General features: G+C 33.6%; 1 protein-coding gene and 1 long non-coding RNA gene across 2 annotated transcripts in view; both read right to left on the reverse strand.

Annotated features, from left to right (window-relative positions):
• Positions 1-16,369, reverse strand: part of LOC148762151 (uncharacterized) — a 64,331-nt gene that overhangs the window by 10,525 nt on the left and 37,437 nt on the right. The window lies entirely within an intron of this gene.
• EMB2753 (tetratricopeptide repeat (TPR)-containing protein) lies at positions 154-15,686 on the reverse strand. The gene is made up of 26 exons (XM_007023977.3): positions 15,440-15,686; positions 14,238-14,316; positions 13,433-13,515; positions 13,193-13,342; positions 11,030-11,145; positions 10,106-10,211; positions 7,941-8,012; positions 7,723-7,838; positions 7,067-7,199; positions 6,124-6,201; positions 5,979-6,032; positions 5,772-5,842; positions 5,441-5,495; positions 5,235-5,330; positions 4,639-4,767; positions 4,449-4,531; positions 4,135-4,365; positions 3,239-3,362; positions 3,054-3,161; positions 2,801-2,932; positions 2,392-2,448; positions 2,175-2,272; positions 1,959-2,017; positions 1,756-1,867; positions 1,552-1,652; positions 154-920 (listed from the first exon to the last, which is right to left on the reverse strand). The coding sequence occupies exons 1-26, from the start codon at positions 15,488-15,490 to the stop codon at positions 718-720; spliced, it is 2,697 nt and encodes an 898-aa protein (XP_007024039.3). The 5' UTR covers positions 15,491-15,686; the 3' UTR covers positions 154-717.

The following is a 16,369-nucleotide window of genomic DNA, read 5'->3' on the forward strand; positions in this document are numbered from 1 at the left end:
CCAATACAATTCATAATTTCAACTAATAACTAAATCTCCAGTATCAGTACGTATGACCTAAAAGATAAATTAAACATGTATGACTTAATTGCAATTCACCATATGCCAAAATTTTAAAAATAAATAAATCACAGCGACCATAAGAAACATAAATAAACAGCAAAACTGGAAATTTTCTGATAGCCACTCTTTTTCAGCTCCGTAGCAAAATTTTCCACATTATGTAGTGTTTATACACGACTACTAATAAAATGGGCCAAGAAGTACAACATGCTCCAAAGATTAATCTCTAAATCAGTCTTTTTCTTCTTGTTTTTCCTTTTTTTCTATGCTGACCAGAAGATTTGAGAACCAGTACCCAAAAATTTTCTATAGTGCCTCAAATTTTGGGGCAAAACCATGGAGCCAGCCAAACTCTAAGCATCTCACCAAATGGTGAGCAAATTAAAAGCAAAAATATATATAATATATATTCAACCCTAAAATCATAAATGCCATGAAATTATACACATTTGCAAAGGAATGCATTTCACAATCAAGAAAGGCAGAGAAAATTTTGATCTCAAAGCAACAGACGAATGGTTGGCGGCTTGCAAAACTTCAAGATACTCCTCTTTCCCCAGCCGCAAAGCACTCTTTCTAGGGTACTTTTAATGCGACCCACCATTCAAACTCATTGAGTCTGATGTCAGTTGATGCACATAAGCAGCATCATCTTCAAATGGTAAGGTTTTTAAATGCCTCAAGCTTTCCATTTGATATAATGGAATTTGCACCTTGACTGATTTCAGGATGGCTTGTACCCCCATTCACAGGGGTTTTGCTAACCTGATTGTTCAACACGTTGTGCACAGCAGAGCTACAACTACCTTCAAAGTAGGTAGAGTAGGGGAAGAACTCTGCACATCTCACTTTCCATCCTGCAGTATAAGAAAATTATCAGACCAAAGATTTTACTTCTTTCTGCCTGAGCAATCTTTACATTAGACAATTAGCCTTTCCCTAAGAGTACAACACATGACCAATAGCACCAGACATGCAAATTTCCCCTATTTGTAGAACAATTTTCAATATACTCAAGGTTTGACAACTCCTGCAAGGAGTAGGTGCTCTTACTTCAATTTTCTAGTAAGTATTTATAAAGATGGTCTAATCAAAGAATAAACAACCATTTCTATAGCTTGAGACAACAATTGATTTATCATGGATAAGAAAGCGAGAAAATTTGATTCATGAAAGTCCCACCTTTCTGTAAAATGCCAATACAAATCAGATCACCCACCTTTTAAAGATTAAACGTAATAACAAAATACAACAGCCATCAGAACTTGTGATGTTGAAACCAAAAATTTAAATCATAATTTAACATATTACTTTTACAGAGCTGATCTACAAATATCTAATAACAGTATATCAAAATTCTAAAACCATTAAAATTTCTTACGAAGACACTCGCGAAACCAACATCAGTAATCAATTCCATAAGTTGTTAATTAAGTCAAGGTCAACAATTTCTAGTCAGTATCAATTTATGTGGAGAAAAATACTTACTCAAAGCAGCATCATGGTCAATAAGAACCTTTTCTAAGAGTTTATGGACTGCAATACAGTCCTTGAGTTTCCACTCTGTTACTGGTCCAAGTGCTCCATCCCTGTATCAGCAAAACAGAAAAATCGTAAACAATTAATCTCACGAGCAAGTTGCAATGAAATCAATATCAAACGGCAGAAAATTTAATACACTAAAATCATTACATTGACACAACTTTATTGGTTGAATCTTCAATTAACTTAATAGCCTCAACTTTCTTGGTGGGCTCCAAGGTATATAACATTTCTGCAACTGCCACTCTATGCATCAAAGAATCTGCAGAACAGAAAAGTCAACATCGCATGACTATACTACCTCAAGGAGCCAAAAATGCATATGCATGTATGTTATATAAGGTCAATAATACCTTCATGTTTACCAAGGAAAACTTCATTGGCCTCACCAAGAGTTTTCTCCTGCAATTGACTGCAGAAATATAAAATGGAGCAATTTAATGCATCAGAGATCAAAATAATAATAATAATAACAATAATAATAATAATAATAATAATAATAATAACAGTAATAAAATAAAATTCCAGCTGAGGGAATAACTATCATAAAGCCTATTTTCAAATAGAACCTGATGGATGGACGTTCAGCTTCTAAGACACTCCAAACAAGTTTGTCACCATCAGTCACTGGATCAGGCATTGAGCCCACTTTATGGAAAAATTTAATCTACATTAAATTAAATTCAAATGAGCAGTGTTAAGATTAGATGATCTTTGTATCTAAGGACCAAAAAGAATGTACTTGTGCATGACAGCGCACAATATGGTACAGTGGATGTTACATACCAAGCAGCAATGTGAATCTGGATTCTCAGCATCCAACCTTAACAGTTGCTTTACAGCCTTCACGAAAAAGAAAATAAAAGCAAGACAAACATATTAATATGATAGCATATAATAATAAAAGCACAACTGAGCAAAACCATTATTCTTCAACTCAAAGATAAGTTACCCAAACTATCTAATTCACACATAATTTCATTGAATGAATCAAGTAATAAGACAAAGATGTTTGGTGAAAAGCTACAGTTTCTATGCTCCAAGCAGATATTGAGGCAGCAAGCAAAAAGACAGGAGAAAACAAGGGAGGAGGGGGCTGCCTCGTACAAATTCTTAATCCACTTGTTCACATTTAAATATTAGTTCAGTTGATCAAACATGACAAAAAGAAGAAGGTCTTGGAAAATATAAATACCTGAAAGGCAAGTAAAATCTTCTGCTTTCTCATATTTACTTCAAAAGAAAGCAAGTGTGTCTCCAAAGAATCAGGCGAGTTCTTCTGAAGCAACTTCAAGTATTTTGTTGCTTCTAACAAGGGATCCTCAGTCTGTTAAAAACCACATTAAACAGAATCCTAGCTTAATAGGCATTAGAGAAACACATTTTTATTGCACAAGAGGACTTCAATTAGGAATCTAAAGAACAGAAGAAAAACAATAAAAGGAAACCTTCACTAATTTTTCTCCATAAGGATCTGGATCTACAGGTTTAACGTGTCGTTTCCCAGACTTAGAGATGCCACCAGCACTTGATTCTTCAATTTTCTCCTCTGCCTCCTAAAATAGTGCACACCATTAGAATGAAATCATCAAAGAGAATGTTCCCCAAGAATCATCAAAACAAGCTGATATACTTTCTTAGCTCGCTCTGCCTTTCTCTGCTTCTTCATTTTCTTTTTCTGAGAAGGAGTCTTTGATGCATCATCCTCTTCTTCAGCTGGTGAGTTCAAAGGAGAATCATACAACTTTAGATAGCATCTGCACTTCAAAATCCAAGAATTATCACCAATAAAGAAAAAATAAGTCTGAAATTTAACTAATCACCAATTTCAACAAAAAAATTTTCTGAATAAGAAACACCAACATGGAAACCAGACAATGGATCAATGACAAAAACTATTCACTTAATTGCTGCATGGTCCATCACTGTATCATCCCCTTCCATTACACCATCCCTTTAAATAAGAATCAATATAAAACGTTATGATCCACAAATCATTTCTGGTAACATGCAACTCTCTATCCTTAACCCAACAGAAATCCAAGGAACCGCCTTCCTATCATTTAACAGCCACAATCTCAAATTAATATGCCCACAAGGAACATTTGTTAATCCTTTCAGTAATAACATCATGAGAATAGAAATTTACAAAAGATAGAAGCAGAGTGAGACTACCAAGTAAAATTTTTGCTCCTGTTTGACGTATATCACAAGGTCTCATCATCATGGGAATCCTCTAATAAATGTAATTGCATCCCTGCAACTTTCAAACACATACAAATGCACCTGAAATCTATGCAATCATCCCCCATTTTCAAAAAGAAAAAAGAAAAAGAGGAAGGCAAAGAGGAACCCAACCCAAAATGAAGCACCACATGCAAGTGTTGATCAGCAATACGTGACAGACACTAAAAGCACCCTCACAAGGAGACAACAGTGAAAAAATAGCCTCTTACACCCACATATCAAACAGAATAAGTCTATTGTGAATCATTGAAAAGCTCGCAGATCCTAACAAAAATGCTTCACCTGATTGCACCAGCTGCTGCTTTGTGAAAATAAGCATGTGAATGCAACCGATCTTGAAATTTTAGCATTTCAACATATGCACGCAGCGTCATTTTCCGTAAACAATAAGAATGGAAATCAAATTGATCTTCAGTAATATCAGCATAGTGCTTCTCCACAGCTAAAAATTTCTTCAGGGCCCGTCCAAGATCATCTTGTCGAAAGTAACTTTCACCAGAAGCAAGTTCATACCTTCAAAAGATGAATAACACTCAATTGGTGTACCCAAATTATAATTAGAGATAACATGCCCAGAGCAATAAACAAAAACAGACCACATGCATTGCATGTCATGAAGGTTGTTGTGCTGATCCCCATCTTTTGTGAACAATACAGCAGTTTTTTCTGCCAACGCCACCTTCAAGAGTGGAAAAAGTTCATGAAGAGTATAGTAATAGTGAAAGAAATTTCAATAGTGACAAATATCAAATATTACAATAGAGGTGGGGGAAACAGCTTTAGAACCTGATCAGCCTGCAACATTCGCTTGACAGATTCACTGTTTATATAGCGGTCTGCAAGATCCATACATCTAGCTTCATCTGCCAATGAAGCCGCAGCTACCAAATCACCAGCATGTTTCATTATCCGGCTCTGCCACCACAGAAGCAACTAATATGCATCTACACCCAACTTCAAGAAAATTCCAAGAATTTCTCCAAAATACATGTTCATCAAGATGCAAAAGACATGCATCCAAAACCCTAAATCTATGAAACAAGGTCATATGCATGCCAAATGCCCATCAAGACTTATTTCAACAACGAAAAACTTGTATCCATTTTATATGAATATGTATAGCAACTTGCACAATTTAGTGCACAACAAATATCCCATCAACATCAGTATCATTGTAAGTGATGAGTCTCTTACAAGTGATTAATAAGTCCAAGGAAATATCTTGAAGGGTTTTCAGGAAACGCTATGTCTCCATGAAATTTGAGAAAGAGCAGGCAAAACCAATGCAAAATAAAAAATAAAAAAGGATCCAGCTGACAGAAATATAGAACCCTGCAGATGAAGCCAATGTAAAAATTTTAAAATTGACAACAAGAACAAACCTTGACAGAGTATAAATCAATTACAGTTGGTGTGTGCTGTATAGCCTCATCGATTTTTGAAAGAGCAACATCATATTGGCCTCTTCTGTCATAATGCTGCATCAATAAATCCAAAGTTACAAAAAGGAAAAATGAAAAGAAATCACACCAAATATTTACTGCAGGAAAGACCATTGTCCATGTGGTGAGGAAAACTGACGGTTTACCTGAGCCAAAAAGAACAAAGTCCATAAAAGTGTTGAAGGGGGCTCTTTCTCTGTCCTGCCCTCAAGATGAAACACAAACAAACAAATGACTCAGCAAAACACCAAATGTGTGCTTGTGTATTAGAAGATAAACAAAAACATTTAGGTACTTTACACATGCAAATATGTAATAACCATTATCAACTCATTTAACATTTTGACACTGTTAAGACTTGCTACAATATCACACCAGGGCTGAAAGTATATATAACCTCTAAGAGTGGTATATCTAAACATTTGAATGCTTTAAGACTTACTACACTATTACACAAGGGTTGAAAGCATATACTACCTATCAGGGTATGTCCCGGTGCTCCTAATTGACTGCTCCAACTCAAGAATAAGTTGCTCCAATATGTCTGCCTGTAAAAAAAGTCAACAAAGCTGGAAAATCATTTTTAATGAAATCATGCCCACAGCCAGTTGCCAAACAGTTTAGAAGAATTAATATTTAGAACTTAATCTTATTTTTAGAATAAATGTAAGCACACAAACTTACCTTGCCAGGGTGATCGTACAAGGGAGAAAGATCCGAGAATAAAGATGGAACCCCCTAAGAGCACAGAGGCACTATATCATTATTTCACTAACAAGCTAGAAACAACAATCAAATAACCACAAAAAATTCTCATTTGCATATATACCTTTGTTAGAAGAGGCTTAATGTAATTAACCGCAGCTTCATGGAACTTGCCACCTTGCAGAAAATCAAGTGGTATCCTCTAAAAATTAAGAAAACAAAGTTCCAACATAAGTCCTGGAAAATTCATCATACATCAGAAAGAAAGTAGGCATGTATTGACAACGATGATGCACATCATAACAGCAAAATTTACAAATGTGGGTTTATGGAAGAAAACTATTAAACTGCAAGAGTCGAATTCCAAAAGCTCTAAAGTTTAACACTTTATTTCTATCATGCAGTACTGTGGCCATGTCAATTCATGGTCATGGACCCACCCTTCAAAGGATTTCATACAGGAAAATTGCAACTTAATTGAAAGAAACAAAAAGAGATAACCATTAATAAAAGAATTAGCTCTGGAATTAGTGATGCTGCCACCATGTCAACTCTCTAAGGGTGCAGCATGTGAAAGTAGAATTTTAACCAAAAGTTCTCACTATTTTCGCATCATGACATCAATCAAGCATTTCAGCATAACACCACAATCATCTTTTCCCAAATTATTTAAGAACATCACAGCCATTCAATGTACTCTGTCTTCAGTAAAACCACATTGCTAGATTCTTCTTGGCACCTCATTACTTATTCAAGCCATCAAGAAAAACAAAATCCCTACAAGAGTATTTGTAAACATAGCCACCCCTCCACTCTCTAAAAAAGGGAAGAGAGCTTGACAGCTCCAAAGAAAAGCAATATTTTTGTTGCAATTTCATCATGTCATTCTATAAATATATGTGTTAGAGAAAGTAAGAAAGAGAGAGAAGCAATCTACAGCAAATATCATGAACAGAACATACCCAGGTACCATTTAGAACTTGTAACCAGGATGTTCTTGCAATAAACTGAAAACATCACAAACATCCATCTTAATTAAAAATAGAAACAGGACATTAGCGCCTCACCTTAACCGCAGATGACCAAGTGTACTGTTGTGCAAGCGATTTGTATAATGCATCCAATTGATCAATTTCATCAGAAGAATACTTGCCATTTTCTGTATACAAGCCAAAGCATTTCTGCAAGCCTTCATAATATCTGAAAAATATAAATATATAAGTCTAAAAGTTGTAAGTCGGTTGGGTCCCCAGACCTAAAAGCAATAAATTAAACTGATACATAGGCATATACTAAGCAAAGAAACAGAATTTAACATTTCTGTGATATGAATTCCCTTCATTTACCTATCTGAGGAAGCACCCAAGAGACTGTTAATAAAGGTAGAGTATGCTTGTAGAGAATTACAACTGTATCATAGTTGCTTTGCTACTTTTTAAATATATTTGCATCTAAAGGTGGTGCCTAATGCTTTTTTATTTAATATGGGGAGACTTGAACCTATTAGTTCAAACAATATATATTTAAGGACATCCACTATTCAGCAAAATTAAAAGTCTTGATTACTTGGAATAATAGTACACCGTGGCAATGGGAAAAAGAAGTTCCTTATAACTTCAAGCACTAGATAAAAAAGAAAGTTGGTTGATATTATTTACTACGAAAGATTCATTAATGAGTTTAACCACGTGTTCAAAAGAGATACCAAATGCATAAGATTCACCTGTAGTTGTCAGGATTCATGTTGAGTAAAGTCTTGTAAATATTGGCACCATCTTCTAGGCGTCCAAGCTTCACCAGGAGAGAAACCTCTTGTTCTTTGTAAGTCAATTTATCAACCTAGAAGAACAAAATTGGTTAGATTCTTAACATCCAAGAATTCAAAACTTAGAAAATATTTAACCTTAAAAGTATCTTGGCATTATATCATTTGACACTTACTATTTTCGACTCTTTCTTGTGCAACTCCTCAAGTGCTCTCTCTAGAAACCCGCACTCCTCTAGCAAAGAGATCTGGAGAAAAATACCATACCCATATATCCATCAAAAAAGCTCCACAAGGCACAAATACTCTAGTAATAGACAGCAAGCATTATGCAATATAAATAGTTATTCACAAATCTATGCCAACAAATAGAGCAGAAACTTGTTAAAAAATAAATACTATAAAAAGGGCTCGTAGGTACTTGTCCAATTGGTTAAGCTATTTCCAGATCATGTTACTGGTGTTAAACCAAAAGAGTATGTAAAAAAAAAAAGTATACTTGCTTATTAATATGTCAACAAGAACAACTCGCAAAATGGTTCCACAGAACATTTACTTGGGGATCAACAATGATAGAGACTCAGATGCTACTACAAACACCACAGATATGTTTCCTGGTAAAAGGCACAATACTTCTTTGAACGAGCCATATTTCTCTCAACATTAATCATATGTCTTGACAACATAGAATTTCATACACATTTGCTTGGATGGAATGGCCATTCCATGGTCTATTTTAAATGGGATGGCTGTTCCACCCTTGAGTTCATTTTGAAAAAACTAATAGCCATTCCACAGAATGGTTATTCCTTAAAATCAAGGAATAGCCATCTAAAGGAAAACCCAAGAATGGCTATTCTGAGTCTATTCCCAATATCTTGTAATAGAATTTATATGTTTATGGCTATTTTGTCCTTAAATAAAATTTTTAAAATTCCAATATTATCCACATGCTAGGAGATAGAAAAGTCCTCAGCCAACCACTACCACATCATTCTGGCAACCGAGAAAGTTTCTGATGATAGTAACTCCAGATCCACTTTCCGCAGGTCAGATCTGACCTTTGGGAACACCAAAAGGTTTGCTAAACATTGAATCTTATGCTGGTAGCTTTTAGATTCTCGTTGACAATTACAAAAAATTCAGCAATCATTGGATGAGATCGTGGTGGCTAGATCTAGCCCCTAGAAGGGCTAGATCAGCAAGTCAACAGTCAGATCTAGCTGGGGTCTACCCCAAACGAGTCACCAGCAGCCAGATCTAGAGGGGACAACACTGAATAGGTGCACAGACAACCATATTTGCCACTGGAAACCCCAGATCCGGGTTTCGATGACTAAAAGCAATCGTTATGATGGCTGTTCCAACGTCGACGATGAGTTTTTCTGTCACATGTGGCAATTTTTCCATCCTCATCGGTGAATTGGGTGGAAGAAAAGGGAAAAAGAAGAGAAAAAAAAAAGAAAAAATTTGGAGGAAAAATAAAGTGTAAAAAAATATATTTTTATAAACATTAAATCATATATTTTTAGTAATATAATAATAAAATTTATTAATTGATTAATCAATTACTATATTTTTTGTTCTAGTTAATTATACTTAATTTTTATTAAAGGGTAAAATAGTACTTTTCAATTTAATCCTTACTCATTCCTTGATATAATTTTCGCCATCCAAACATCTTAATAGCATTCTTCCTTTATTCCATTCAATGAACCAAACTATGAAATAGTCATCAGCCTTTTATTCTATTCCCAAGGAAATAGCCATTTTATTCCTTCTCTATTCCATTTCATGAACCAAACAAGCTGTAAATATCTTATAGATGCCAAACACCACTATGGGCTACCAGTTAGTCCTCCAACTCAAATTAAAGTGAACTTGGAGATGATTTGATTTAATTTAAGTTATCTAGCATACACACAAAATCACGAAAATCCACACTTCAAAAGTGGAAAGATTAGGTGTGCTAATATTAGGTGTAACATTTCCATAAAAGAATACTAGATTTTGGCAAAAATATAAGCAGAAGGAGAAAAGAAGTTAAAAAGAAACGGGTAGTTTTTTTAATTGCATGTAAGAAAACATTAATTCAAAAATAGGACCACATTTATAAAGAAGTTAAAAAGGCTTTACTTTTGTGTATTTATTATTTGGTTTGTTATTAATTTCACTAGCTACTATGGTGTCTGGTTAACTAGCGATACCAACTCAATCACTCTCATTATATATTAGTATAATTCTAAAATTTGGAATGTCCGTATAATGAAGCGAACTCATGTAAAGTGGCAGCCACATGGACATGCATGCAAAAAAATTAAAAGCAGTACATGATCAATACCTTATATAAAAGCATTTCCCCATGCTCACAACGTTCATTGTCTGGTGGATAATCATCTTCTAATGTCCCTTCATATGCTTCCAAAATTTCAACTGCTTTTGCACCACTGATATCAACCAAAGAAAGGCATTAGGCAAAATACCTAAAGGATGAAAGAAACTAAAGTAAAACTTCATTCGCTTAGAACTACTTGGCTATTGCATGAACAGAAAAGTAAAGAAAAAACCCCGATAATTGATGTGCCGATGCAATAACTGAATTCATTCATCAAATATGGAACATAATCATTTCTTATCAACAGATAAAAGACAAAAGAAAATATGGCATCATCACTGCTTCCAAATAAACCATAGCAAAAACAACATAATTCTGCAGTTAACAAGGCATTTGAAGGCACTCTAAAAGATTGTTTGTAAATCGCTAATTTGCTACAAAATTTCATAAATGCATGTATCGCCAGCTTCCTAGTAAAGTAGGGTACCTTTCTATCCACCCACCTACTTATCTATAATTTTATATATATTATTAACATCTTCAACACAGTCTACACCCACATACTATCATAAAAGTATTTTAATACCTTCAACAGAGCCTTTATTTTTTAACCTTTAATGAAATCTTATTGGATGCTTAGTTGAAATCATATAACCACCCGTCAAAAATCAACAGTAACTTCATCCATGTTAGCACCCATTTGATCATGTAATTAGAAATTTTAATTTAAAGAAAGGCTTTAATATATCAACAAATCTTTCAATATTCAATACTAGGAGGCCCCTCTATTCCAACCTTAAAATACAGCACAACAATAACAGCATTCTAAAGCATGTTACAGAAAACAAAAGTTGACAGAAATTGGTGAAAGATAAGCATAAGAATGGAACAAAATTTATATTTGAAGAAAAAATAAACAAAGACGAATACTTTGAGTTTAAATGGTGGGCTACAGCAAAGCCAATCCAGTTCATGCGATGATTTGGTTTCAAAGTCAAAAGTTGTTGTCTTGTCTCAACAAATCCTGTCAAATCTCGCATTTGTGCCTGCAATACAAAAGATAAAAGAAAATTGTAACAATTTCTGAAAAAACTTGTAATGAGAAAAATGAGAAAATACAAAACCATTATCAAATATGACAAAAATTTTCTCAAACTCCATATCTTAGTAGAAACACAAGGGCTCATGATCTTCATACTTATTTTTCCTTTAATTCACATAAGGCATATAAGCCATAAAAAATAAAAAAACACAAATCAGTTACTGCCAACAGATGACTTTAATTGTTCCAAATATCAGGAGTTAAGGATCCATAGAATATGGAAAGCACCAAAGGAACGACGAGAAAATAGAAATAGAAATAGAAATCAGCATACAGGGAATCATAAGATCACTAGTCTTCAATCTAAAATTCATCAATTTCTTCATTAGACTTTGTTACCATTCTGGAGCGGTAAGGAACATATGAAGATGAAGTGAAGCATCGAATCAGATCTGATCCAAGCAAGATCATTCTACAAACACTCTCAACCATTAAGGAACTAGTAGAATGAGTGAGAAAAGGATCTGTGGAAGTAGGCCAGAACATATCAATTCATGGTGGTTTGTTCTTACAGTATAATGAGAATGAAAGGATCAAATCAAACTGGTTACTTTTGACTGTATTACTTTCTTTCTGTTTTGTACTTTTGTCTGTGCATCAAAAGACCTTCAATGAAGAAGCTAAATCTGAACCCCCTCATAAAATCTGCTGCCGGAATATCAGATGATGCCTGTTATATCCTTTTCCTTCCTCTAAAGCCATAAACCATTTCTATCAAAACTATGATCTAGATTTGCAAAGTTCTAAAACCAGCTGACTCATCTAATTTTTTTTTCATTTCTTTCGTTTCTATTTCATTCTCAACCATTAAGGAACTAGTAGAATGAGTGAGAAAAGGATCCGTGGAAGTAGGCCAGAACGTATCAATTCATGGTGGTTTGTTCTTACAGTATAATAAGAATGAAAGGATCAAATCAAACTGGTTACTTTTGACTGTATTACTTTCTTTCTGTTTTGTACTTTTGTCTGTGCATCAAAAGACCTTCAATGAAGAAGCTAAATCTGAACCCTCTCATAAAATCTGCTGCCGGAATATCAGATGATGCATGTTATATCCTTTTCCTTCCTCTAAAGCCATAAACCATTTCTATCAAAACTATGATCTAGATTTGCAAAGTTCTAAAACCAGCTGACTCATCTAATTTTTTTTTCATTTCTTTCGTTACTATTTCATTCTCAACCATTAAGGAACTAGTAGAATGAGTGAGAAAAGGATCCGTGGAAGTAGGCCAGAAAGTATCAATTCAAGGTGGTTTGTTCTTACAGTATAATGAGAATGAAAGGATCAAATCAAACTGGTTACTTTTGACTGTATTACTTTCTTTCTTTTTTGTACTTTTGTCTGTGCATCAAAAGACCTTCAATGAAGAAGCTAAATCTGAACCTCTCATAAAATCTGCTGCCGGAATATCAGATGATGCCTGTTATATCCTTTTCCTTCCTCTTAAGCCATAAACCGTTTCTATCAAAACTATGATCTAGATTTCCAAAGTTCTGAAGCCAGCTGACTCATCTAATTTTTTTTTCATTTCTTTCGTTACTATTTCATTATAACTCTATCCTTTCTATCCATCTACTAGCAAGCTACTAACAGCTTAAATTTTATAGAATTTATTTTCACCACTAACTTTAGCCTGATATAAGGGTTTTCATCCAGTTTTATTAAGTTACCACTATGAACATGCAAAAAAGATTCACACCTAGCAATTTTAGTTGCATTCTTGACTTGACTATTAGAAGGCCAATACTTCAGATTCATTATCAAATTCAGCAATGGAATCTGAAAAACTTTTAAGGCAAGCCACAAAGCTTAAGAAATCTTATACAAAGAAACTCCTTTAATTGTTCGAAAAATGCCAAACAAGCATTAATGTCAAGAACTAGTGTGAGCATGTGTTCCTTACTTAATAGTAAGTATACAAATGATGCACATCTTAGATTAAATACTGGGTCTAAAAGTATGAATTACAGAGAGGGCAAATCAGGTATACCTGCAAAAGTGACAAGTCCCGTAGTATTTCAATGTTGTCTGGATCTCTTTTCAAAGCATTGCGATAGCATTTGATAGCCTCCCTATATTCTCTATCTGACCGATGGAGGAGACCATAAACATGCCAGCAAACATGACTTTTTACATCATTCTACATAAGATGCAAACATGAACACAATGTTAGGAAAAAGTAACACCGCTTTGACATTAGAAGGATTGAAAGAAAAAGAAAAGAGACAACCTTTACACCTAGCCGAACAAGTTCATATGCTTCAGTTTTACGATCCATGCAATTTAAGGTCAACCCTTTCATTGACAATGTTTCTGATAATAAAGAACAAAAGTCCATAAGAACAATACACAAACACAATAAACAAACAGTTACTAAGTAGTATAAATTGTTACTTCAAAAGTGCATTTTCAAAAGGATGAATATATCAAATAAAATGCAGACTGAGAGGGAAGGGGGCAGGGGGGAGCCGGAGAGGGAGAGAGATAGAGGGAGAGAGATAGAGTTAGAGAACTACTGATACTATACCACGCATTGATGAATATCCACAAAAACACCAACCAAGATGAAGAAATTATTCAAATATTGCAGATTTTAAACCTTATTGGAAATAAAAATGTAGTTATATACCCAAAGTAACGCAATATATTCAATTGATAGAGAAAGCATCCCTACATTGATACTGCTACAATATTCCACATATCACTAGAACCATTGAATCATATACCATGTAAACAGCTGTGCTTCCAAAAACGGAAATTAACAGACAATAATAAGACATAAGAAATGAATCCATAGAAACAATCATGTCAAGTTCAGAGACATATTGTAGAGATTATCCAAACCAACAACATGGATACCAACACAAACTATCTAGTGATAACCACTTCTTCCTCTAACGTAGAAAGTTTTTTTTGTTTCAGAGTTGTTGCATCTTTTCAGAGGTACATTTAAAAAGACCATGAAAATGTTAACATTAAACAACAAGTGCCTCTTGGCTGAAAAAATATATTATAAGTGCATGAAATTAAACAACCTCCATGATCAGGAAACTTTTTTAATATCGCATCTGCAGCCTTCAGTCCTTTCTTGTACTGTTTAGTTTCATATGATTTCTGCAATGATGAAAATATACACACAGTCAGCTTCAGCAAAAGCACATGGACCTCTAAGTCAATAACATAAATATTCTGTTATGAGAATTAGCTAGAGTATAATAGCAAATAAAAATTAATTACACAAAAATCAGGGTAAACAGTGTTAAGAGTTCATTACTATATTACTATATTACTTAAAAAGGGTTGAGAATTTACCATGCAAAACTCCATTTTTCAACTATAAATAGTATAAAAAGGGGTGGGGGGACACTCAGTGGTGTATGGAAACGTTCAAATGTTCCTATTCTTTATCTGAAACCAACAATTTCTTAAACTATATAAAAATGTAGTTATATACCCCAAAGCAATGCAATATATTCAGTTGATAGAGTGCATCCTTACATTGATACTGCTACAAATTTAACCTGTGCAGTCGACAATTACCTAAAAACCAGCTCACTCAATTTATCAAATTCTTAACAAATTCCTGCACAGAGATAATTCTTAAGTCTTGAATGGTTACATGTGCCCAACCCAAATGCCACACGATCGCTTCCCATTAAAAACCAAGGAAATTCAAGCTCAAAAAGGCTAACAACATGCAAGAGAAATCACTACAACGGTGAAAGTCACGAAATCCTTTTATTTTCATTTCTGTAAATTTCTCCATGATGATACAAATGATTTGTGACCAAAGCAAAGCACAAAGAACATCGTTACTTAAAAATAAATAGAGTAAAAAAAAAAGGTCAATGCAAAATTCAATCTTTTACTGTTGATTTTTCGACAAAATCCACTTCATCGACCGGATTGAAGTAAAGTCAATAAACTTAATCAAGCTTCAAAAGCGAAAAAGAGAAATGAAAATGAACTTAATTTTACCAAAAAAATTATTGAAAAAACGAAATTCACAAAAAAAGCATATTTAGAACAAATTTCCATTTCTCATTCAAAATCCACCGATTTCTTAGCAACCAGACAGACCAGTATCAAGTTAGGGTTTTTGCTAGCAAAAAACAAAAAGAAAAAGAAATGCGATCGTATAAACACTAAATAAAAAAAAAGCAATACGAGCATAAAGACCAAGTAGAAATACGTAGATACCAATTAAAAGAAGAGAGAAAAAGGAATCGAAGCTTACAACGATGAGTTTGAAGAGGTTAGCTTCTTTCGGAGGCAACGAAGCTCCCATTGTCTTCTCTTTTGAAGAAAATTAGAAACCTCTAGAAGAAAAATAAGAATCGAAGACAGAGAAAACAAAAGGGAAAGTGTTTAAAGAGATATGAAAAGATTGAGATAGAAAGGGAGAGTTAGGGGTTTGCGAGAGAGAGAGAGAGAAAAGAGAGTGGTGGCGTTTATCTGCTTCAACCCTACTGTGAACAAGAAGCTTAAAAAAATACAAAATAAAATAAAAATATGAATAAATAAATAAATAATTATGTTGAATAATATACCGGCCGTTAAATTACAAAAAAATGGCAAGAGGGCATTTATCTTTTGGGCCTTGTTGGGGGTTCTTTTTGTAATTTCGTAAACTTAAATAATTAGTTATACTAGTTTTTCCGAACTTGCGGCTTAGAAAAAATAAATTTGTTGGAGAGTGATGAAAACAGCCGTCGTGATTTTAGGAAATTTTTTTCTATTTTCCCTTTCTTTTTATATTTATTATTTTTTGCTGTTTGTGCTTTTGACTTTACTATGATTTATATATTTATATATAGCATCAATACAAGGTAAGATTTTCCTAAACTCTAATTAAACACTATAAAATGTGTTTAAATTTTTTGATTCATTAATTAGTATATGATTTCTTCTCTTTAAAAGTATGAGTTCGAAATCTCTTTCTTTAAAAAAAAATAAGCACTACAATATGTTCAATTAAATTACATTATAGTATTTGTTGTAATGTAATTCAATTGCATTAATGGTAATATTCTATAATTATAATATATAATATATATATTAAGTTTAATATTTTAAAAAAATAAAAATATTTTAATAATTAAATTTTTATTAATTAACATATAAATTATTAATTAATAAATTTTCATAATGATATTAATTTATAAAA

Source organism: Theobroma cacao, chromosome 6 (assembly GCF_053813885.1).
Source record: "Theobroma cacao isolate CCN51 chromosome 6, ASM5381388v1, whole genome shotgun sequence".
Classification (NCBI taxonomy): Eukaryota; Viridiplantae; Streptophyta; class Magnoliopsida; order Malvales; family Malvaceae; genus Theobroma; species Theobroma cacao.